Raw genomic sequence first — 26,627 nt, 5'->3', positions numbered from 1 at the left:
TACATAATATAAATAAAAATTAATCTTCTAAATTATATCCCATAATGAATACATGCCCAAGCTTCACTTTTGATCAACAGCTATTACAGCCTCACAGTTTTAGGACATGGTCTGTTACCCAGCATAAAAGAAAAATGTGATTTTTAAATTATTTTACATGCAGTGTTTGCTTCCGTTCTGAACGTTTGAAGTCATGAAGGTTCTATGCTGCCTTTTGTGATTCCATTCACAATACATTACTGAAGGTGTCAGCAAACACAGATGCACAATGTGTTGCTGTCCTAAATCAAATATGAATTCAAACTTACAGTTTTAAAAATACAGTGGAAATCCCTAATATAAGTGGTCAGCATCACCTATAAAGCCAAAATAAATGGAGTAGGATAATAGTTTTCAGATTTGGGTTACAGTGTCAATGCAGAGACTTGAGCTGTGCTACCTCACCAAGCCAGGTCTTGCTTGCCAGAGCATGCTTGTCAATATTTAGCACCCAGGGAGCGTGTCACAAGCCTTTACAAAAACTAGCTTAAATACAAAATACTATAACAGCTGCTGTGATCCTTTTCCTAACACTGAGATTAAACTGCTGAAATTTGTTTTGAGCTTTTTAAACCAGAAAATGTGTGCCATATACCTACTGTAACAAGAATATGAGAAACGGCATTAAGGGATTGCAATACTGTTATTAGGGTTTATTAAAATACAGAAGAACACCAGATGCTTTACATTAGCTGACTGAAAGATATTTTAACGTTAAGCACACAAGTATCACTTTCTATGGTGACATCAGATTATAAAATGGAGTATGCTAAAACCAGAAACATCTGTGTTTTTAGGAAAAAAGTGTAATCCGCACCAAAAAATGATGAATCATGAGCTTGCCTAAAAAATGCAAGCCTAAACTATCTAAGCCATTTGATAGGAGTACCTAAATTAAAAATATAAAAACCTGATGAAGTCAATGGAGAGAAAGGACCTTAGCCCTGAGAATGCCCATCTCTTCCATAGTGACAAGGCAGAAGAGTAAAAGAAGCCTCCCAGACACATGCATGTTTCCTGGGTAAATGGTGAATGAAGGTGTAAGCAACCTCTTCAGTCTTTGAATAATCTTGATTGTATCAAGTAGCAGGCACTCTTAAAATAATTCTTAGGGAACCACCAGCTCCTCCTTGGAGGTCTGAATTCTTCAAATCCCGTCTTTTATGACTTCTGAAGAAGCTCCTTAATTTAAAAGAAAAAGCAGCTGATTCTTAAATAGCCTCATCTGGTAACACTTTCCCTGAAAGTGCTCCTGATAAAACAGAACATATCAGGGACTAGAATGAGAAGATTTATCTCAGTACTCGCTATTAAAATCCAAATAGCTCTTGAATGGGCATATATTCAAAAATCAGTTAAAACGCTGCCAAAGCTGGTGTAATCAGTACACAGGCATCTTGTCTAACATTAACGGTGTAAGCATAACAATAAGTGACGGAGAGAGACAAGGTCAGCCCAGCCAAAATGTGGACTAGAGTAATCATACACACTTTTGAAAAACAGTACGTCACTCGGGAGGGCCATGAGACATAGATTAACAGCCAGACACAACTGTAACACAGTTAACTACATCCTCATTGGCAGGTCTGCTCGTGGAACAAAGGAGAGTTTTTCCTCTTTTTGAGCTGTCAGAAATGAAGTTCTTCACAGCATCAGCCTTACCTCTATGCTGAGTCAGGTGTGATACCACAGGTTTATTCCCAGACCTCATTGGCATTAAAAACGCCTTTCCTGCACACCTGCCACATCTGCACCATGGATTTGGGCATCTCATTCTGAAACAATGTCTGCTACACTCAACAGTTCTCACTCAGCTCTCAAACTAAATAATGGAGGCTAAATCCCTCATTCAGAGCATCCTTTGGGATTTAAAATGGACTTTGCAAAGATGGCCATACATTGCATGTTAATAGGGAAGATATTTGCAATTATCTGGCAACATAGATATAGTAAATTGTGCATACATTGGAAAAACAAATTACTACAGCAGACTTCCTGAAAGATTTTGTAGGAGATGTTTCTATATACTGTTTGCAAGCACGATATTTGTATATCTCCTATCATGCAATGACATACATGCATGAAAATACACAATAAAATGCAGATCCTTTACCTGCCTACTATACAATTGTTGCATTCTTTTGCAAGGCAAAAAATAAAAGATAAAATAAAAACGAGGTAGTTGTGAAATACTTTTTTTTTTTCTTTTCATAATAACCCATGAAGGGCGAAGTAATGTCCACTGAAATACAAACCCAGGTTCTTTCAGTTAAACAAACCTGCTATAATTTGTGTTCTGCATTTTACGTGTGAGATTGACTTTAGGATTTATTCATAACTCGAGTAGGACACTAAAAATACAGAATGTTAGTAGGATTTAGATGAGTAAAAATATATTCACTATGGTTAGTTCATCATAAATCATAGCAAACCAGCACTGTGAAGGTTTCTCCTATGTGGAAGCAGGACAGCAGCAATAACTGTTTTGGCATAGGTGGATGTAAAGCAAAGCCCTGGGTTAGTTGTTCCAAAGATCTACTCCCCTTCCTCAAAATCCCTTGTATCTGATTGTCAGAATATCCTGCAACTAGATTAACTTAGCCATGTTCACTTTAATGTCACTGAAATCTTCTCTTCTAAACACTTCCTAATTCAATTCCAAAACTCATCAATCCAGAGTTTCGTAGGTAGGGAGAATAATGGGAACTCCAACACCCTCACAGTGATGTTTAAGACACTGGGGTTACCAAAGCTACTGAGCTAGCGAGGCAGAGGAGCCAGCATGCTGCACACAGGTTGGGGTGTACTGTCCAGAGCAGTGATATCTTGAGACAGTAGTCAGTTGGCCTTTCTTGATGTCCCACAGAAGGGAAGGATGAACAACATAAGCTTCATGGTAACAGATATTAAATAAGATGACATTTTACAACCTTTTTGTTAACTCGTATTTTGACATTAAATATATAGCAAAATCTTTATTTTTCAACTAAATCAACCCTGCAACTGATTCAGATACGAAGTCGAAAGAAAAATGGCAGAAAAGACAATTATAATCCCTGCATAATCCAGCAAGTAGCTTCTATCACCAACATATATTCACATAAATTCGGAACCAGTTTCCTTTGTCACGTCTTTCCTTCTGCGTCCTATAATGAAACTCACTAAGGTCTCATAACCTGTATTCACATCTGAATCCATTGCACAGCTAATGCTGCAACAAAGCTTTGCAACTTGAACACTGCCAGCTAAAATAACCTTCTTGTGCTCTAAACAAGTCATATGTTTAATTGTTTAGAATTACTGCTTCTGTATATAAAATATTCTCCTATATTGTCTGCAGCAGTTAGAGCAGAAGGCTAGACTGACTTGCATGACTGCCGGAGACTGGTCAGCATGCCAGAGTCATCCTTCCTCCCACTTGCTAAGTAGCCACTGAGATATCATAAGGCACTCAGTTCCTGCAAGTTATGCACACTTTTATAGTGAGCAAAACTTTTTACCAGGCTTAGGTCCATTCTCTGAAAGCAGATATGCGTTTCCTTTGTATGAAAGACTTCAGAGTTGTCTCTCTACCTTGCTCAAGGTAGACCTTGCTAGAGTCTCTTGACCTTGCTCAAGCTGTGTTTGGGAATTAAAATACATTTTGACTTCACTGTGATTATCCATGGAGAGAGGTGAGAAAGATCAGACTGCGAGAACTGCTGAGACTTACTAGTAAACAAACTCAGCTGTGAGGGCTTTCTCTATTTTTATCATTTTAATTATTATCTATTTGAAATTATTGTTAATATTTTAATGTTTGTGTTAGAATAAACTGAAAGTACTTAAATGGCAAGTATTTTTTTTTCCAATAAATAATTCATTAGATTTTTTAAATAATTATACTTAAACAACTTTCAATATGAATTGCATTTTTTTATGAGAGAAATACATGTTTCTGTCAATACACTGATCTCCTACAGATATGGCACGAAAATACCCTCAGAGATATTTCTGTGAGCAGTTGCTTAAAATTGGATGAGGTGATCACGAGAGGAAGAGATAACATTCTCTCCTACACCTGGCAGACACAGAAAGACAATCAACCAGTGCTGACAAAGACTATGCTAACAGGTTCAGTCTTGATATCAGCAGTTCTTACCAGGTCATAGCATGCATGTGGTACATTCATCTCTGACCATTACTGCAAACAAGTTTCAATTCAAGCATCTGTCCTATCAGCCTGCTTTAAAATGCTTCCACTTTTCTCTTAATTCATCTATTCACTTCCACACTTTGTTAATGAGAATGTCTAAACAGCTAACTGCACAAGCATTTTTTGCTTACCCATGGCAATCTCCATGATTACATGAACTTCTCCAATCCTTTCTAGTTGCATCTAGTTGTGTGCAAAATAAAACCACAAGCTCTTTCATCCATGCTTGGACAAGCTACGTCACAGTTTTTCTCTATTTCTGTTTTTTTTTTTCACCATATTACATCTGAGTAAAATTTACAGATTTAGCTGAATCATCATCTGCATCAGCCTTCAGCAACCATCAGTAAGATTTGAAATCCTAATGGTTATCTATTCATAAAAATGAACAAACAAGCAAACAAACAAAAACCTAAACACCACAAAACACATTCTTTTGGGAAATGAATTGTTTCACCTGGACATATTACATACGAGCTTTAATGTAAATGGCAAATCCTGTGTGTTCAACAGCAGTGGTTTAATGAAATTACAGGCTATCAAAGCAGAAGAATATGCCCAGTTACATTTTAGAACACCGTACCAGCAACAGTTAATGATGATTTGATGGTTTTCTAGGAGTTTTGAACAAATACTGGCTTTTAGTCTGAGAGTAATGCTGGACATTTCTGTCTGATGCTCAGGGATTCAGCCAACTAACAGATACATTTGGTGAAGAATCTCATTCTAGTCATGCCCTCCCTTCCTAATTTCCCTTTTCACTGTTTTGTCGTCTTTGCCTGTTCCTCAGGGAACTGAGTGATTGATAGCCTAATCCAATGACTGTATTACAGCTGCCTCAACTTGGACTCCTTTCCTTATCATTAGCAGTTAGCCTATGGTTAAATTCACAGCTCACTGCTTGGTACAGCCCCTGAGATTTAAGGGTCTGGCCTTTAGAAAATATTTAACATAAAATTGAAATCTTGACATACTGAGAATTCAGTTCTCTGCAAGGCTTCTTTAATTAATCCAATGTACTGTACCATTGTTCTATATGCGACTGTGACATGGTGAACTGTTACTGAAGCTCACAGAGATGTGTAATTCTAAATTAAACACTCTTTTACATGTACTACACTGCATTTGTTTCCCAGGTACAAGTGCACGAATGTGAAAATTTAAATGCAATTTATAACAATAACAAAACACGAACCAATTACATTTCGGGAATAAAGACTTTTTACTCATTTCAAGCTCAGAATGAGGGATTTTTGAAGTAAGAGAAGAAAACATGGCTTTGTTTAAATGCTTTGTGAAAAGACCTACGCTTCATTCTTTTTCAGGACTCATTTAATCTTTTGGCAAATGAAATCAATTACGATCATTTTTAATCAACTACAAATGGCACCTGTGCTAGAAGTGTAAAGTGCTTTCTTTGTAGGAAAAAAATTAGCTCAAAAATACTAAATGCAAAGAAAATGTGCCTAGTTCTCTGACCCTATCTGGAAAATAATACTTATTTATAAATAGCCATGGAAGGATGTAGACCTTGATCTACGCTGTAAACCTTTGCCCTACTTCCAGTCAGTCAATGAGCTGCAAGCTTCTATGAAAATGGCAGCTGAGTCCCAGATGAAAAATTATGCATCTCATAAACTGCTATTCTGCTGAAATGTCAAGCTATGGCAGGGCTGTACCTCAAACTCAGCACTTGGCATTTTCCTTCTGTCTGCTTTGTTGCCATGAAGCAAACATGAACAGTGAGGATTTGTGTAGGGCAGGTAGCAGGCGAGCTCCCTGTCAAAAATCTATTATTAGGGCTCTGATCTCTTCTACACAGACCAGTGACGGCAGAACTCTAAGAGAAATCAGACTGCTGCAAGGACACCACAGAAAACAGAGGACTCTTTATGAATACTGACATAATATATGCAAATAAGGGCTTTTAATGGCTGAGCTACATTTAAAAGAAATAATAAACCAAAATTAAAATCGTACTATGATGTATACTTGTTTTCTTGTTCCCATCTAAACTGTTTTATAAATATATGTTAATATAAATAGCATTTAACTCTCAGTAAATATTTACACTAAACAGAAGTGCATATGCATATATATATTTTGTTTTATTTCCAATGATGGGCAGCTTTTCTGGTAGTGACCAAAATCAACAGAGCAGTCACTGAGAGAACTGTGATTATGACAGTGAATACTCTTGGTTATTGTTTTTTTTCCCCACTTTTCTTTTAAAAGGCAGCTATTACTATTATATTATTAAATTTACCTCTTTCAGTTTGAATCATACATTTCAGATTATAATATATGCTCCTATTAATAATGTCAGTAATTCATATAACGTATATATTTTAATTTATGAAATAACACCTGAAAATATTCCCTTAAAAGTCACAAATGCTGTCTGATAGTATTTTTGTGTGTGAGTTTTTTGGTTTTTTTTTTTTTTTTTTTTTAAGAGAAAGCTTCACTAACATACTTCAAAGGTAAGTGAAATAACCACCTCCGCTGATTTTCAACAATTATACTTTCCCCCATTTAATTACAGAATCTGCTAGCCGGCTATATTCTTTCTGACCTCTCTTGGGGTCAGCTATGAGAATAGAACCACAACTTTCTGAATCTCTCTTGTTTTGGAAAACATACAAACATGCACACATTAATATGCTGTACCATATATCCATGCAAATAATGTCAAAATGCTACAGCACATAATAATTGGATAAATCTGTAACAGCACACAGGCATGAAGTGTTTGAACTATTACTGTAAAATCCTGCAACATTTTTGCAACAAAGCATTAATAGGATATGTAGTGAGTGCACAGCAGAGAGATATGCTTTTAACCTAAGTTTTTTGCTAAGTCCAGTCTATGGTTTTATAAATTTATCCCCTAAGGATCTGGCTTCCAGACAAAAACAAAGAAACAAACATGCGACAAAGAAGAACAAAAAAACATGGAAATTCACACAGAAGCTCTATTTTGCTTGGAATAAATATCCTATAGTGCTGCAATGTGATGTGTGATATAAAACATATCTGTAATATGGAAGTACGGTACGAGTGCTCACAAAAAAAAGCTTTCTAAAATTAAAATAAATTTAAAGGAAATAAATGTTAGGAAAGCATGTAGCTGCTGACAGTATGTTAGCATTTCTCTGGGAAACCTGGCATCCTACTCTAGTACCTACAAAACACATTTTCAAAATCATATATATTTATACCGATGAAATAATCTCTTTCAGAGATGGTGATCATTATTCATTGTGAGGATAAATAACAGTATTAGCTTCTTTTTAAGAAATGAATACTCTGTGCTGCATGCATAGAAGAATCTAATGTATTATATATTCTCAAACCTGAAATACTGCTGGGTCAATTGTAAAAGCTCCTTAATGCAAATGAAATGATGCCTCAACTTCTGCAGGTATGATAGTAATACAGTCTAGGGAGCCATATCTTAATTGCCATGTTTTTCTTTCATTCCAAGGGCTTATTTCCATAGCTATGTTTTGGAGGCTTTATCAGGACATTTTCACTTTTTCAGTAAGGAGTACTTCCTGGAAACCTATAAAAAAAAGGATGAACACCTGGCCCCTTTAACTGCACTGTCCTCTCATGTAACAGGTCCACAAAAATGAGAAGGGCTACAGTAGCCCTTGGGCTCAGCTGAAGCTCTGTGGTGCCAATTAGAAAAGAATTTTCTTCAGAAAATACAAATTCGTCAAATTTACTGCGATTTTTTTTCCTGCAAAGATTTTCTGGCACCAGAAGAGAGGTAGAAAGTGCAGAAAAACACAGGAGATTTCACCATGCTCAATAGTCAGAGGATAAACCTTGTGTCCAGGAGACCCGGGTGGGACTCACATCAGGGATTTAAAACTCGGTCTCCCAAATCACACAGTCATACAGGTCAGCAGGCTTTGCTACAGATACTGCGTATCCTGTGAGAGCTGTTTCACTTTGTATTAATAATTCAATATTTGCAGGGAAGAGGGGGAGATAGAGAGAGACTAATTCTACAGTCCAGTGGCCAAACGCTCACCTGGGATACTGAAATCCTCCCTGTCAAAACCACCCACCACACAGCAGGGTAGGATGGAGGAAACAGCCGTGCTTCTCACAGTTTAGTAATTTTCAGCTGATCGAATTATATCAGAACAGGAAGGTCACTTCCTGAGCACTGGCCGGGAAGCAAACACTAATTGTGACAACTTTAAATTAATGGGGTTTTTAACTAATCTCATTAAGTCTATGCATCTTTGAAACACTTACATAATATGCTAGAACTTTAAAAAAAAACAACAACAACAACAAAAAAAACAGATAAATGAATCTTTTCCCAAAGACAATTCAGAATCTAACTGTTTTTTTAGTTTTTATTAATGTTGGACAAACCACAATAAACAACCTGTCACTTACTCATCTAAAAAGAATTTAAAAGCCAATCCCTTTGCAGGGGTAATCTGTTCTAGGAAGAAGAACAACAACCTTCCAGCATTGCTACCTCAAATGCAGATGATGAAGAGCAAAGAGGACAAGGGGAAGGCACACATGGAAAATCTTTGTTCAGTACATCACCATCTATGAGCATGTTTTTAAACAGCAGAAGGTAGGGAAGATTGCAAGTCAAAATGTCAGGCTGCTGCTAGGCAAGGAGATTAACAGACTTTCATTATTTGCACTTCTATGGAAACCTTCATCAAAATCACTAGAGTGTTACACTCACCTGGAGAGGGTAAGCCGCACTGTATTAAGAAATGCGTGGCCATTGTGAATTGATGACATGGTGAAGAACAGCTGTCCTCTAAGTGCCCAGCTTCCACAAACACTACACAGCCCTGCTGCCGGGTCCCTGGCAGCACTGGCCACCATGTTGCTCATCCCTCCCAGCAGCCTGCTTCAGGCTGTCAGCAGAATCCTTCAGCCAGTGGGCAGCAGCCAGTCTACTGCCCTGTGTCTGAGCGTAGAACGTTGGCCTTCACACTGGGAGCTGAGGGTAACCTCAAGCATTCCATTGGCCACCTGCTGCCACTTCCACTGCAGTGTCCATGGAGAAGCACTGGCACAGGTTGCCCAGATGGGAGAGATGGTGGGTGCCCTGTCCCTACAGACATTCAAGGTCAGGCTGAATGGGGCTCTGAGGAACCTGATGAAGCTGTCAGCAACCCTCTTAATTGCAGGGGAATTGAGCTAGATGGCCTTTAAAAGCCTCTGACTTTTTTGGGGAGTTGGGGAGTTTCCTACAAGTCATATATAAAGATAGTGGGGAAACACAAGATAAACTTCTTTTTAAAAAAAAAAAAAAAATCCAGTTCAATCCAGCACCAAAAGTCCATTATGAACCATTCCTCACAACCAGGCGACCCCAAGGGCAACCAGCTGCAAGCTGCGGTGGGTTTCCAGACCCCGACAGGTCCCCTCATGAGAAGGCTGCCATCTCTTGCAGCCATACCACACAGCACTGGCAGTGCAACAGCCCTGTAGGTGCAGGACCTCACCTCATCAGCTCCTGTGCTGTAGGTCCCTGCCACGTAGGGGCCAGCTCTAGGCCAGAAGAGAAAGAGAATCCATGCAATTGGAAAAAATCCAGAAAGCAAGACACAACTTGGCTGTGCTCTGTATCTGCTCTAGATTTGCTCACTGGAAAACATAAAACAGCCGTGCTTTGGAAGAACATGCAGAAAAATCCCAAACTTATCACTTCTGTAACAACATTGACTTTCACTACACTGACTTTCACTTAAAAATGAATTATATCTTGAGAGAAATTATTTGAAACAAACAACAAAAGCTTATTCACTATATCAAACAACACAGTGGAACAAAATAGAACAAGTTTAAGCAAGTGAAAATGGGAAAGCGACTTTTGTGTGAGGAGCACAAGGCACTCTCTGGGGAGACTGTAGGCACGTAGGTGGTGTTACTGCCATTTAGCTGACAGGAGAATGGCACAGCAAAAGGTCAAGCATCTGCCTGCAGGCCGTGGCCAGGGACAGAGCTCAGGACCATGGTCGCCCGCCCCTTGCTCTGACAAGGCCAGTGCTTTCCCATTTTTTGCCTTCTCAAAAGCATGCTAGCTCTCCTGATTTAAAATTGCTCTCCTTGTTTTGAAAATTTGTATGCTATTATACCCTGATCACTGAGCAGGAAATACTGCGATGCGTGTGCAGCATCTATTGAATTTATTGGCTATGTGGCTTTCTTTCGCACAATGAGTTGTGGGATTGGAACCTACTGATGTCAATCAGTAAGAACCAGCAAGAAACCTTTATTTATTTGTTTGCAACTGTACACTCTTTGAAAACAGCACTTCCAATGTTTTTCATATTTTTTAAATATGCATCAGATTTGCATCACAGGTAATAGTGCATTCCAAAAAGTCACCTTCCATTTCCTTTGATATGTGCAAAACTTCAGGAAGAAAAATATATTTCTATACTTACATACAAGCACCCACACATTATATAAATAAAAGAAATGGAGAACTTTTCCTTGAGTCTCATTTATAACAGAATTACAAAACATGGAAATGCTGAGCATCCAGGTACCACTATAACTTACACTACATGCATGTTTTAAATTCGTGACATGAGACACACATTTCATACGGCAGCCATCTTATAGATTTTATTAGACAGACTTATGGTTGGAAGGGTTATTCAGAAATTGCAACTTAAATGAGAAAATGTGAATGGTCTTACTTATATAAAATACTACTGCAATAGTGCTTTTATTAATTTTTAATGCACAGCACCCACTGTGACCTCCTTTATTCTTTTCCTGTCAACATGGCAGGCTAGAGAAATTGAAATGGGCTGTAGCCATTCTTTCCTTGTTCCCCTTTTCCTCCCATTTTGCATAATATTAAAATTATAACATCTTATTGGACTGTCACTGTGAAATAATCATTATGCAATAGGTATAACATTTTTTTTTCTGATTGTTATCTGTCTCTTGCCTTTTAGCGTTCTCTAAAAAATTCCAAATTCCATGCAGTTATCTAAGGCAATAAAGCAATTTTACAATGAACATACTTGTCTGAATTAAAGTTTGTTTAAACGGTGTCTTTTGCTGCATTTCTTATGGTTCTCTAAGGATAACATCAGTTGCATAAAATAAAGCCTTTTTTTTGCCTGTTTGATTTTTTCTGATTATGTTTTTGGGGTGCAGTGAGAGGCGGGCCTGATAAAATAGTGTTTGACAATCATGAGGACACTATTACTTCTGTTACATTTATTTACTGCTACCTCTATCACCAAGGAGACTAATCTCCATACCAGTGAAGTCAAGAAGTTCACAGTATTGTCTTTGCAGGGCCAAGTTCATGTTGTCACAGCAACAGAGTGCATAGGGTCAATAGATTAATTCATTAGTGTGCAAAAGCACTGAACTGGAGTGTAAGAGTTTTGTTGCTGGTTTTAAAATTAAACTGTGAAGCAGATTTGGAAGTACGGTCTATGCAAGTTCTGAATATATATTTCAAGGAATAAACTACAGAAAATGCATATATTTGCCTAATACGATATATCATTTTTCCCACAGTAGGAAGAGGATGAAATAATCTACTTTGAAGAGGTGCATTCAGTGGGAAGGCAGGAGGATAAGCCAGAGTTCGGGCTATGAAATATACACTGCATTTGGATTGTTGATATTTCCTCCTACAATGCCCTTTCATTAGCCTCTGTCTAACGCGGGGCTTGACAATTGTGACAGAATGAAAAATTTGAGGAAAAGCAAGGGTCACAAGAGAAGAGATTTTGCTCCCTCTCCAGTGACCCTATCACAGTATTCTGATGCAGCGTTTTTACCATTAAGGAAAGGGCAACACAAGAGCCTTCACACTTAATCTGTTCCATCTGTCATGACTATTAGAAACATTGACCAGCAGTGAGCTTTAAGGACTCGGTGCGACTGCAGACATGATATTCTAGCCCACTACAAGGACCTCCTGATGTTCTGAAAGCCTCCAAGGAAGCCGTATGCATCAAAAAGGGCAACACCTACCTGACACGCCACCATATGTGGTCCTCAGTCCTGCACCAACTGCTGGCCAAGGTGTGCCGTCTGCTTTCAGTCCCATCAGTCCTGACACTGTGTTGGTGGCTGTAACACCATCTGCGCCACCTGTGAAAGAGAAGGTCAGTCACTTTTTGTGAAATAATGAGTATAAGAACAAGAGAGGAAAAAAATACAACAGAAAAATGGTGAAACTGTAAAATAACTAGAATTTCAAATAAACAGCTGAAGACAGAAAGCAACAAACTGTACAGGGATGCGTAGAAGTGTCCTTAAAACCAGTCCAGGGCTGACAAATTTAACGTTAGCTTTTCAGCAGGCTGCATCAGTTGAAAGAGGTGTTAAGGTTACAAGACTGCACCAAGGAAATAGGGGTAGACAGGCAGATCTTTTCAGTTCAGCTGTGCGAGCTGGAATCTACTACAGTGGCTGTTTGACACTGGAAGGTACCCCAACACTGAGGGCACCCCCTCCAAGCTGCCAACAGCAGCTCTTTATTGACCAGGCAGCCCTTATTCTAGGTTCTTACTGTGAGAAATACTCAACAGATAAAGAATGACTGTTTCTAAGAGATGGATTAATAAACCTACTTTTAAATTAATTTCCTACCCTGCTGTATTTTAAGCTGTAAGGAAGGAAAAAAAAATATATACCCTCAAATGTTGCGTCTCATTTCTCAGGACACACTATTTTTACTTCTAAACATAAGAATAAGGGAAAGTTCAGTGGTGTGGTAAACACATATGAAAACAATAATAGAAATATGAGTGAGCAAACAAAATTATGTTTTAATGTTAATCTAATATAATTCTCTTTATATATCGCTGTATTCTATAATAAAACATGAACAAAATTAAGAAACATTTGATCACAGCATTCATCTAAACGTCAAACAAATTGTTTTCATATTTAATTGTTATCTGTTATTATTTCTGCAAGTCTCCCATGTCCCCTCCACATCCAGCAGATTAGTAAATCTGCACAGCTTGTGCAGTGGAGTCAGTTACCTTCCTGTGCAGCCATCGCAATATTCACAGTATCAGTGACATTTGGGGTCAGCTTGGCAAAGAAAGGAATCTGAACAGCTTGTCTAACCCAGCGACAGATGTTCCGCACCAGCTCTGGATCCTGTTCAAATAGGTCAGATAAATATAGAACATAATTAAAAGTAATATGAACAAAAGGTATATCAAGGCAATACAAAACACTGCTATAAGTGGCTGTACTGTGATTTTCTGAAATTACACGTCGGGACCAAACATCATCTCACTAGTTAGCTTATTTAAGACACATCTAGTAACTGCATATTCATTACAGAAAGCTTAGCCCATGAAAAGAAGAAAATTTGCTTTTTTGCACAAGACAACAACAACACAAAATGTTCCCTTGCCAGAGTTGGGAACAATATATTTTGGAGAGAAAGAGAGTGTCCTTATCCATATATTTTAAATATTACTATTCAACTTTAATGGCTTACTTTACGTGAGGTGAGATGAAAATAATCACAATCATGTCAAATAATGCAATTCTGAGTATTGGCTGATTGTGCCTTGATCAGAACAATAAGGATGAGTCAAGGTTGAAAGGCTATCAGAATGCAATTCAGCATTTCTGGACTCTTTTCTGACCAGGCAGACTAACTCAGGACATCCAAAATGTAAATGAAAGATCAAAATCTGCTCTTTTAGAGCACAAAATCAAAATCAGTTGTTTGCTTTTTATGACTTCCAGGCATTTGATTCACTTATGGGTACCACGCAGACAGTAATCTATCCTCTGCTATCCTCTGCAATGAAAACACCACAGTGAAAGTGACACTGTGATTTTGGCACACATTCTGGCTCCATTATTCTCCAATATTATTAGGGTGTGTGCTGCTGTTTTTTGTTTTTCACTTTTTTTTTTCTCCCCTGTTGCCTTTTAATGTTTTTTCAACAAATATCTTAAAATTTGCAGCACTAAAGCATGTAGAACATGATGCACAACCTGATTCAAGAAAAAGAACTGTTACAAGATTTACTACAAGTATAACCTGTGGGTAGGTTAATTGGTATTGCAGCAATTATTTACATTTGCTAAATCTTTATCACTCTCACAGATAATTAGGTCTGTCATAAAAGAAAAATTCTCTCCCATTTGGATATTGTAAAAATTCAGAAAGCTGCATTGTTATGAAAATGGGATAAAGCTAAATGAAGTTTAGCTTAAAACAATCCAGTGCAGATCAAGAATCTTTTCAGTTTAGTGAACACACAGGTAACGTTCTCTTGCTGTTTTTGTCATTCCACATCAGCAGTAAAATGCAAACATAACATACAGGCTGCATTCCAAGAGAGTACACAGTGCTGGATGTGAACAGTAAAATCTTGAGACTTAGCAGAGCCATTCCAATAGAAGTGGTCATCTCCCTACTCATGAGCTTTGATGAAATATGGATGAACACTGCACTGGTAGTATGAAAGTAGTTGCATCTTTGACTTTAATTTCTCTTTTGAGATTTCTTGAGGCTCAATGCAGAAATGAGAGACCCTCTAGAAGATGTGAATTGTATACTCCTTATGTAAATAATTCTCCTCAGAAAACCCCACAATAATGTTGACACTGCATAACTCCTTATGCTGACTTCATGATGGCTGTAGTGCTGTCATATAAAATCTTATTCCAACACACATTAGCACTTCAAAATTTTAGTTATTTTAATCTGCATTCAACAATAACTCAACAACAAAAACAGACCTCTTCAGTTCACATTAGCCCATTTTCCACCCTATCTAAGACAGTTTAGCCAGTCCTTAAGAGTTTATCTTTGGACAGAGAGGGATTTGTAGAGTTCACACTAGAAGACAGCTTTTGAGAAAGATATAAGTGACCAAAAAGACAGAATTTACTTCTAAGTGCAATCATTGACTAAAAAATTATCCCAATTTGAAATGCAGTTCTAAATTTAACTTTTCTAGGAATTTTTATTTTTATCATATTCAGTACAGTTTTAAACTCAGGTGCAAAATTAACAAGGTAAATAACCTGATACCAATCACTAGTTTTAAAGCGGTCATGTACAGACTTAAATTTACTTACATATTTTGCTGATTCAGGCCAATTTACAAAGTCCATTTAATCATTCTTAGCAGAGACTGGATTTATAAAACATTCAAAGGATGAGAATATAACTTGTAAGGAAATGGACCCTGAGGCACATAAATTATGTTACAAAAATCTCCCCTAAAAATACTTATGTCACTGCAAATGCAATATAAATAACTATAAATACTTTTTTTTTTTTTTTTTTTTTTTTTTTTTTTTCACTCCAATTCAACTTTATGACAATGCCTGTAACTTTTATCATGATAAAAGTGATTTGTGAAGCCTACAAAGTTAAGAAGCATTTTCTAAATGGCTTGATACGTAAAATCAGCTATATCTGCAGCTATTAGCTGTAAAAACAATTGGGCATTTTCATTTGCAAATCAGCAATCAACTAAAACATTATTCTGCTTAAGCTAGTCCATTTTTTAACGCTTCTATTACAAATATTTAGGTTTTTCAGTTTTGTTATTAATGATTATGCAGTGCAATTGATATAGAATTTGTACCACAGTTTTGCTGCTTGTGTTAATCCGCAATGACCAAATACTTTGATGGACTTGAACATCTACTGCTACCACCCTTAATTTACCTGCTGCACCTCTATTTTTGTTTGTTTTTTAACCATCTAAATGAAACTTTATGAATTTACTGTCAGCTAAGACATAATACTGATTCATGCACTGTATCTACAGGAATCTGTTGGTAATTTAATGTCATATGTAGTCTCTTTTGATATGAGATGAACATCACTGTGTTTTCTGTCTTCCTGTTCTTAATCAAATATTGCTTGTTTATTCCAAAGGCACAGGAGATTTTAATGTTACAGAGGTTGTCTTTTTACTTCCCCAAACAGCAGTACAGATTCATTTTTTCCTGAATATTCATTATAGCCTTGGGCTAAAAGGAGCTTTTAATCCTAACTACTCATTGCCAATGGGTAGATATACTAGAGGAAAAACAACTAGTCCCCTTTTTTTTCTAAATGATCACGTGATAACTTTAACTACAACAATACCTATAAGTACTCAAAAAATTAAAGCAGCAAGTTGCCTTCTGATTATATTTGGCATTGGTAATGAGATGAATCCCACATCCTACTGTCCCTAAGGCAGATACATCCTGAATATTTAACAACGAACATGAAATAGCTATGCAGACAGTATGTAACCCCTCCATGTATTTCATGGAAATAAATGAAACTATGAAGAGATTACAACAGAAATGTCTGGCTGTACTAATTCTAAATTGCAGAGGATTCATCTTGCCTTTGAATTAATTTAAATACCATAAAGTTGATACGGGTTTCTTATATGTGGTTGATAGTCAAGTGAGGTGGCGAGTATCCCTCCTCAGTGCAGTCTTGTGGTGACAGACTTTCCTTCTGTAGTGGTTCTCCAGAAAATAAATGCTGTATTCCTCATACACCTATTTCCATTGGAGGAATTTTTTGTGATGTGACACCTGTACACCACAGTAGAAACGTTTTCCAAAATAGTATGGATTGCTACAGGACATGGAAAAAAGCTTTTATGTTCAGGAATGATGACACAAAATGATTTTGAGTACGAATTTGCAACACTGGGCTTTTAAATTTGAATCATGTATAATTCTCACTATTTCATTCAACAATAGACTGAAAAGGATGGGTTAAATCCGTTATCAACTCAAGTTCTGTTTGAGAGCCCACTAGGTCTAACATGCACTCTCTCAAAAAGAAGGAAGGAGAAAAGTCTCTGTCATCTGCAGCTACCATGTAGATTTTCTTAGAGGCCATGCTAGATTTTCCTTGTCAACGTTACAGTGGCACTACCTCCCACAGTCTGCAGTGTGAGCAGGTGTTGGTGAGATACATTTGCAGCAGCTTTAATGAGGGAGTAATGACAATTCCTATAGATTCCTCATCCATTCAATTCACTCCATAAACTAAAGATGTAGATCTGGAGAAAAACTTTTTACAGAGATCATATATCCTATATATCAAGGCCATAGGACTTGATAAGCTGATATGCTTTTTTTTTTTTTTTTTTTTTATGTCTATCATGTATTTCTTTTCCAGATCAAAAATGGAGCTAGAAAAATATTAGGAAGCAATAAATAAGTAAACAAACAAACAAATAAATCTCAACACTCTTCATATGTGAAGAATTACTGTTTTGTCATTCCTTCAAGTATGAAGGAAAAATTAAAGTGTGGGAATTTCAGCTTAAAGCATTTCAAGTTAGAATCTTTAACAACCATCTTTTTCCATATTATTCTCACTCTTTTGCACATTATATGGAGCAAAGATTGCTTTTCTCCATTATCCTCTGAAATGCCCAACATTGCCCTCATAGAACTGACTTAAATACAGAACTGCAATCAATCAGCAAAGGAGACAACATTTCTGAATATCCTAGTTAATTTTACTTCTGTTATCCTAGAGAGGGGCACTTTAGTTTGTGTATTCATACAATTTCAAGCAATTAAAGCTAAAAATTTGTTTGAAGACTGTCAATTTAATGGGAAGGATTTCCCAAGATAGAAGACAAATAACTCTCGTCTGAAGAAAAAAAAAGTTTCATCATTTCTCAAGAAATTTGACAGCTTTTGGTCAACATCTATTGACCACAGCTGTCAAAAAGAAAAAATTGAGGCATTTTAAGTCAAGGCAGGAATAACAGTTTTCACAGTTGTATGTGAAGATACATAAACAATGAATGCTCTGAAAATAACGCCCCTTATTTTATTATATTGGCCCATGACATGAGGGCAAATGTTGGTGGTATGGCAATAGAGGTCAAACCTTCCCACTGATATTACATTATATTTTGTTTCCATTTTGCTCTATCTGTTGTAGTTTCCAAGGAAATAAACAAAAGGCAACACTTACAGTTAACTTACCTATGTGTATGAATATATATACATATATATATATACATATACACACACACACCTCTTTGGAGGAAGAATTTCTAAAAAAAATCAATGATGAATATAAGAAGAATCAATCAAGGTCCACACTGTCACCATTTTGCTAAAGTTTCAGAGTGATAATATGCACCATGACTACTATTTACTACTTTAATTCATGACTATACCTATGTTTTTTAAAATGCTTTTTTTCCTTTAAGAAATACTCTAAGAGAAGTCTGCTAGGTAAACGTATGCATTTACATATATATATTTTCACTTACTGTGGGTTCTTTTTATGATATGAATAAAGCCAACAAATCTATTATATCTTTAAACTGAAGAGATATCATGTGGCTTCTATGAATAAGCTTGTAATGCTAATGAAATAAGCATATATTTGCTTAGAAAATGTGGTGAACTAAAATGTAGAAATATAGCTTAGAAAATTCTTCTTAGGTTTCCCAGCTTACGTAATCTCTTTTTGTTACAAAAATTTCATTTATGCAAAAACATCACCATTTGGAAACCACATACAGACTCCATTTGTGTTTATATTTATTTCTATTTAATTTTATTTCTATAGCTTAAACTTAAATTCATTCATATCATTTATTATACGCTTTATCTGTCTTTGTATACTACGTATTTATTAAAGCCTCTTAATTTGTATTTGCTTTTAACCATGCACAGTTCTAAGCAATAACCTCATGACTTTATTCAAAAATTATTTATTTTCTCTTTTATATTATATGAACTGAAAAAGCCCTCCCTCTTAGCTTTGTTCTTACATGCTAGGACTTCATTACTTTGAAGTGGAGCTGCAAGCATGGCACTGTGATTTCAGCAGCTTCTCTTCAGATCAGTCACTACAAGTTCCACTTGAGAGAGCCTAATGTAGATTCTCCTTTTTTTTCCAGTCGTACCAGTGTGCCACTGAACAAAATCAAGTCACTCAAGATTAGGTCCAGGCTTTGGTCATGGCTGAGCAGAGAAGTCAAAGCTCTGAAACCAAGTCTACACTAGCAGAGATAGCAGAGCAGGTACTGAGAAAAGCCAGTGATACTACAGAGACACTACTGTATTTCTCATAATTAGGCTACTTCAAAAATTTGAAAAGAAATTTGGTGCATGTAAATAGAAAACAGCTAGCCAAATCAATCTTAAAAGGCTAACAAAATGTTTTCATAGAATCTGAATTTCAAAATAAGCTCCAACTTCAGCAGATTTCCATCCTGTTCTTTCTTGCTCTCATTTGGCATCACAGTCACCATTTGTTAGTTCTCCAGCTCTTCAATTAGAAGGTTTAAAAGATGTTAAAAGCATAGTAACAAAGAGCCTTTGATCACCTCTTTCTATTCCAGATGAAAAAAATAGGCACAATGAATTGTTACAGCATTTCCTTCTTTTAGTACACTGCTAGATATACCAATGAACAATGCTTAACAGTATGTTAAGGAAAAACACTCCAAACCCACTCACAGAAAACTGTACGATAAGTGTTTAACGTATTTCATCTAATAGCATCCAGTATTAACATAGGTCAGTATCCAAACTCAAAAATACATTTATCAAAGGACTGTGTGGGAGATCCACTTTGGATTCCTTATTAACAGGATGGTACTCCCACACTTCTTTCGCAGTCCTTTTCTTAAGGACTGTGAAGATAACCAACATGAAGACAAGGTCAAAAATGAGCTGGAAATTTTTGATTGACCGATACACAACAGTACAGAACATAGGCTTGTACTGGGGGTGGAGAAATGATAAGAGGGATGTCAAGATCAAAAACAAGTGAGACTGGAAAGGTTTGTGGCTGTCTCTATTTGGTCAGCTTTGCAATTATTCCTTTTTTCATATCATGTGAAAGCTTTTTTGCTTTCTCCCCACCATTGAGAGAAAGACAACTGAATTTATTTTGAAAACTGAGTCTTATTTTTAAGTGGATGGTTGAACCATAACATTTTTCTTCATTCTAAATTTCTTTTTTTTTTTTTTGCACATTAAAAACGTAATCTAAACAACCAGAAGAAACAACATTGTTAAAAAAAATCTACTTTTAAAACAAACTACAAGGCTTAAGAAATGCTATAGGTATATCTAATTGAGATAGGTCAGCTAAAATTGTAGGAATCACTATTTACAGCTATTGATTTTAATGCAACATAACAGGAACTCGGACATAACCATTATTTTTCTTGGTTGTCAGTATAGAGGTTAATAATTGTTGGCCTGAAAGGGTCAAACACAGACTGCCAATTCAAATCAGATTTTGTTCCGATACCAACTGTGTCTAAACCTTCAATGAAATATGTGAAACAGCATACTTACCTTTAATAAGCATCTCAGAGATACTAACCAGGAAGATTTATTTATCAACAGTGGTGGTGTTGATTAATATGTACAAATGCTTTTATATCCTTGACAAAATATTTTATCTTGGTAGTTTCTAGCAATCAAAATATTTTTTCTCGTATCACTGTAAAAAGCAGTACACAGAATGATTTGACAATATTTCACTTCCTTAGTTCACGCAGAGTTTACCTTCTAGAAAGCATAAAGGTCTGATAAGGTTTACATCACAGGCAAAAAAATTTCAAAGGAAAGCATATAGCTTGAATGTGCAAGTACTGCAGCTACAAGCAGGTTTTGCCTGTGGTCATCTTGGTAAGCTCTTTGTCCCTCTTCTATAGCAAAGAGGCAGAAAAAACCAGAAACTTGAAAAAACAAAAAACAAACAAATAAAACAAAAACAAAAAAACTATATTCTGAGGATTTCCCACCGAGTTTTAAAATAATAGTCATATGGGCTGTAATTCAGATTTGATCTGCTGTAAATAGCAAGCCCTCTAGTGCCCTAATTTTACTAGAAGGTGAGGCAAATTTTTCAAGTATGAATCTAATCCTGAAAATCTTCCCTGTAGGCAGGGAAGAGACTTTGTTAATTACTTTTATCAAATGGTAGCATAAAACTTTGAGCATAGAAGGAAAAGCTATTAACATGCACAGTGTAGTTAACTTTTATCGTGCACCAAGATGAACAATCTGAAACTGCTTTGTTTTATTTGCAGATAGGTACTTACTGCTGATCTTTTCTTTTCCTGTGTACTGGACATGCTAGAAACAAATGCAGCTTGTTATGTAGCAAACACGGATCCAAAGGCAAAGCAGCCGACAGGATCAGTAAAAAGACAAACACTTAATGGTTGTAGACCACAGACCTGAATTTTCTATATTTCCCTTTTCTGAAACTTTCTCAGTGCATGAAAACACAACTGCATGAATAAGTACAGGTTGCCATTTGTTTTTTAAGAAAATCATGCTTTTCCTTCTTTCTGGAAAGCACCAACAATATATTCTGTCATAGTTAGGCCATTGAAGTGCCATTAAAACAGCCCAAATCTTTTTTATTTCTTTTAAAAAGAGTAGTAGCTCACTTATATTTTGGAGGAACTGACCTTCTTTTTGACACTTGTTATCCATAATGTGAACTTCAGCTGAAATGCTTCCATCACAGTGAGACTGAAAATAAGGTTATCCCCAACTTACCATCATATCTTCATGAATTTCAAGAAAATAGAATAATTTTTGCATTTTCTAAGAAAACTGATTCTATAGAGAATGCTTTCCATATGCAAACAAAAATCATTGCACATAAAAAATACGCAAATTTTTTCAACACCCACACCATGTCTTTAAAACACTGCAGTAAGGTGGTAGTGCTGTTAACATTTCTTCCCAGTCTATAATCTCATTTTTATTTTCTATTTTGAGTTTTGTGAAATTCAATTAAAATTTTTTCAAAGTAATAGGGGTGGATTAAATGTTGTCAAACAGCAATGTAAAATACAGAATGGTTTTCTGATGATGAAGTTATTAAACTATGCATCTTAATTCATTTCTTCTCAAGTGTATGAAAAACAGAAGTCTTAAGACAAAATAGCAATTAACAGCCATAATTCATTATTAAGCATTGTCTCCTTTTATGTGCTGCAAAAAAGCAGAACACACGAGCACTAAAAGGACATATGGAACTAAAGACGTGGAAGAAATCCATTTAAACCGTGACATTTCCTCACCCCTGCATCCCACGAGACCAATAGGAAGGGAATGGAAGACAGGTCCCAAGAGAGGTGGCTGAGCTCACCAACCAGCAGTGACCACACAGTCAGGAAGCTCTTTCTCTTGAGAATCAGCCCACAAAAAACACCTTCTGGCTTGAGAAAAAACGTGCATGAGTTGAAAGAGGGAGCCTTTCTCCTCACATGCCCCCCATCCCCTCAGCGACATGATGCCAAATACTTTGTCCCTGCAGTGCACCAGGGCCTCCTTGGGCCTGTTAGCACTTTGCTGCAGAAGATCACTTGGGCTGGGTGGCCCTTTGCTCTCTGACCAAAGTGCAGGACTGGTGAACAGCTCAGGGAGAAGCAGCGCACGCCATCACCTCTTCCTGCAGTGACAAATGAGCAGCACCGTCAGCACCTCAGCTACAAAATCCTCAGTCTGAGTCTGCACCTGGAGATCTCACCTCCTGCGTCTGACCGAGCTTTCCTATGCTCATAGCCATCAGTTAAAGCAGCAGACAACTCTTCTTCTCTGCTCAGCTGCCTAGTTTTATGAAACTTATGGAAATGCAGCATCTTTGAAACAGTTTCATCTGTGAGAGATTTGACTGAAACAGGTCACTTGGCTAAAAGGTGCCCCAAAGTAACAGAGTGGACTGAAAGACATAAAGGCAGTTACGCCTTATTCTCTTAAGACCCAAAAATGATGAGAGCAGTCAATGCTGGAGGACAATATAAAGCCTGAAACCTCATCACAATCATCAACAGTAACCACAGTTCAGTTACATGGGATTTTGGGGGGGAGAATGCTATCACTGCTGTTACAGCACAGCACAACACCACCCTGCTGTACTTTGCATTAATTTATTGCAGTAACTGATACAAAAGAGGAGGAACTAATTCTGCCTGCAGGACTCAATGAATTATACTTAACCAGCATATTATTGTAGGGTGATACTAGAATGCCACATGAACGCAGATATAATCAAATTCTGTTTGGGGCATCATTTATTTAAAATACTTCAAGCTCCTTGCTGTCAGAGCAACAGCGAATTATCATGCTATGCTGTGCACTTCAATTAAGAAACAGCCTCATCTTTCCTATTTCCAAGGTACAGCAGAGCAAATCTAATTGTTCCATGCAGCTAGTTTTCATCTTTCCAGAGTAACCAGGGCTTTTGTTACTCTTTTTTTTGTTGTTTGTTTTTGTTTTTGTTTTCTTTGCTTTTTGTTTTTTACAGATTTCTCTTCTTCTGAAAGAGGCAATGTGGGCTTTTATGAAACTTGCATCCTAATTGCAGGCAATAAACACAAACACAGCAGCAGAGCCTGTAGCAAGCAGAGTTTAAGTAAAACAAAAATAAAGGTAAGAAAAGATCTACGAAGCAAGCTCATTTTACATGTGATCTGAATAGTTAACTAACCAGGATCTGCATTTCAGTGCTCACAAGAGAAATATATGTCTCCTTCAATATAAAATAAGAAAACCAAACAGTCTCTCTAACCTATAGTTTTAATGCTGAGATAGGCAGATATTTTATATATTAGAAGTTAGATTGTATGACTAATTAATGAGGAATATTTATCAGCCAGGATGTTATTAGTTTTTAAAATATTTGTTCATGGCATAAAAAAATCTCTGTTCTTGTACTTAGGCTTAGATATTTGATTGTCTTTTTTAAAAAAGTATGGAAAGTTCCTGTCTGCTTCGGAAATGCAACTAATGTGCTCAACTTGAGATCTCTACTTCATACTGAAGATCTCACCCCAGTGAACAAGTATTTGTGCCTCCCTTATCCACAAATAGGTCGCTGTCTCTGATAAAACAATGCAATACCTTTTGATAGAAATTCTGTAGAGTGAAGCCACAGAAACACAGAAATGGTGGTTTGAAATGACTTGTGGAGGTCAGCTAGACCTAGCTCTGTACTGAGTGAGAACAATGCCAACAACAGATGAGGTTAGCTACAGCTTTACCCTAAGCCCTGAAAATTCCAGAGATGGTGGTTACACAGCCCTGCCGGGCAGCATACAGCAGTGCTGGATTGCCTCCTGGGTGAATTTTTTCCTGATGCCCAATCTGAAACATTTGGGCTGCAATTTGTTCCTTGCTATATCATCTGCAGTACACCTTGCCTACTTCATAGCTACTCATCTGGCAGCTTTGTTACTGCCTTTCCAGTAGCTACAGGCTGTTCTGCTCTTTTTCTCCATGTTGTTTTTCACTCTCCGTTTGGCTACAGAGACTTACTGATATTTTCAAAGTATTTATGTATCACTTGTCCCAGTCAATTTTCTTGAGATTCTACCTATATGCACAGTGCAAATACTAAGCCTGGGGTTTCATCTGTACGGCAAAGAACAACACAAAACTTAGCAGGAATGCAAAATAAAACCGAGGTTACTGACTCAATTCAACTATTTATTCATTCTTACCAGAACAGCTGGAGGGAACAGTTGACTTTTGGACCAAAACCAAAAAGTCAAGCATTGAAATTTGTAGATTTCACATCACAGTAATGGTCCTGAATGTTTAATGCCACTTCTTAATATTAGTAAAAGAAAAAAATTGAAAGAATCTTTAAATGAGGCAAAAAGCACATCACAAATAGAGCACCTCAAAAGTTAGACTCTGTAATGTGAGTGCTACCTTCTGAGGCATTCAATTGATTTATTATTTTTATAATTTTCTTCTACAGTTACTTCAGTAATAAATTATGCTGTCTTTTTTTTTTAATAATCTGCTGTTCACCATATTATCTTCAGGTTTACTATTAAACACATAACGTTATTTGATGCACAGAAAATCCTTGCCTTGGTGTTCTTCAGGCTAATGATGGAAATTCTGTTACAATTTTTAGTGATATCAAACTTCTATACAGTTGCAGATTGTTATGAAAGAACACAAACCTTGACTTTATTATCATTAATGAGCATTAGTAAATATAATTGACATTTTATACAGAACCAGCTTTAAGTAACTTATTGGCAGCGATACAGATGCCTCTTAATATTACCCTCTGGCTAGCGGTGCTGCTTAGGCGCCAGAGCGTCTGCACTAATGACTTGGAATTAAAATCAAATAAAACCTGAGAACTGTAATTCAGTATAAAGAACAACCATCCTTAGCACCAATTCTTTTCATATATTATTTTGATATGTCTGAATTTTTTAAAATTTACAGTGGGTATAAACAGCGGAAGTGTTTGAGAGCAGATAACAAAAACCAAATCCAATGTTCCCAGATTTCTATGTTCCCCTTAGGCACACCACAGGAATTGAAATGAGGAGAAAAAGTAGACAGTATAATTAACCTTTCCTTTACCTTTAGGAAAAAAAAAAAAAAAAAAAAAAAAAAACCAGAAAGAAAAAGAAAAAGAAAGAAGAACATTTTAGAAATTAGAAATAGTAAAAATATGCATGCTTTTTTTTCTGTCATTATTCTTAACTGAGTAATTTCTGTAGTTTCCTGAGGATTTTAATGTGCTTCGGCATGAAAATGGACCAAATACCTTAGAAATTTTCCTATGAAAATGTGGAATATTTTATCAAAAAAATTTAAGAGAATCTGCTCTGCTTGAAATCCGCTCTATCTCTCAAAATCTCACACCCCAATTTCTAGATATCTCATGTTTTTTTTTTTTTAGTGTTCAGAATATATCTGAGCCCTTTGCCCCACACATTACCTTTATATGACCTATTTGACTTCAGCTAAAGGGGCAAAAAAAAATTACGCATGGAGCCAAAATGGTTCCAAGCACTTTGGCATCTATACTGGGGTCCTACAGGACCTCCACACTGGGTAGACCCACAAGGGCTACCATTCATCCTAGCATTCATCACTATTTTATCTGGTCTATCCTCATCCTTTGCTTTGATAAACTACATTTAAGTTTATTTTAGCCAATTTAGTGGAAGAACCTCCGTATTTGGCCCTCTAAGGATCACTTTTATTCAGTTATTTATCTAAAGAGATAGATTCATCTCTAAACTCTCATTTTTAGTGAGACATCTAAAACACCATTAATATATTTAAGTGAGGTAGTATGTATTAAGCATTCAAACGAATATCTATATTGTATGGGAAAGAAATATTGTTATACAAACACACACACACAAACACACATATATATATATATATAATGTAATCTTCTTGCTTTGGATCTGATGTCCTCCAAGGAGAGCCACAAATCCACATGATAGCCCTGAATGCTCAGATTTTGCATTTGGTTCTCTGATTTTACAATAGCTGAAAGATATGTAAAAACTCATGTAGCCAGACAGCTCCCTACTGACTACATATTCAAGCAACTTCACATGCATATATTACTCTAGCC

At 36.6% G+C, this 26,627-nt stretch overlaps 1 protein-coding gene across 2 annotated transcripts in view; it reads right to left on the bottom strand.

The window, feature by feature from the left end:
* The window catches only part of DPYD (dihydropyrimidine dehydrogenase), a 317,433-nt gene that overhangs the window by 74,722 nt on the left and 216,084 nt on the right, over positions 1–26,627 (bottom strand). For both annotated transcript variants that reach the window (XM_042818948.1, XM_042818949.1), the window contains 2 exons: positions 13,258–13,378; positions 12,239–12,358 (listed from right to left, as the gene is read on the bottom strand). In XM_042818948.1, the coding sequence (XP_042674882.1) occupies positions 12,239–12,358; positions 13,258–13,378 (241 nt within the window). The remainder of the gene's footprint in view (positions 1–12,238; positions 12,359–13,257; positions 13,379–26,627) is intronic.

This window comes from Centrocercus urophasianus, unplaced genomic scaffold, assembly GCF_019232065.1.
Source record: "Centrocercus urophasianus isolate 14NV4802_14NV808 unplaced genomic scaffold, USGS_Curo_1.0 seq_18, whole genome shotgun sequence".
NCBI lineage: Eukaryota > Metazoa > Chordata > Aves > Galliformes > Phasianidae > Centrocercus > Centrocercus urophasianus.
The sequence above is the reverse complement of the archived record's forward strand: the minus strand, read 5'-3'. Positions and strand labels throughout refer to the sequence as shown.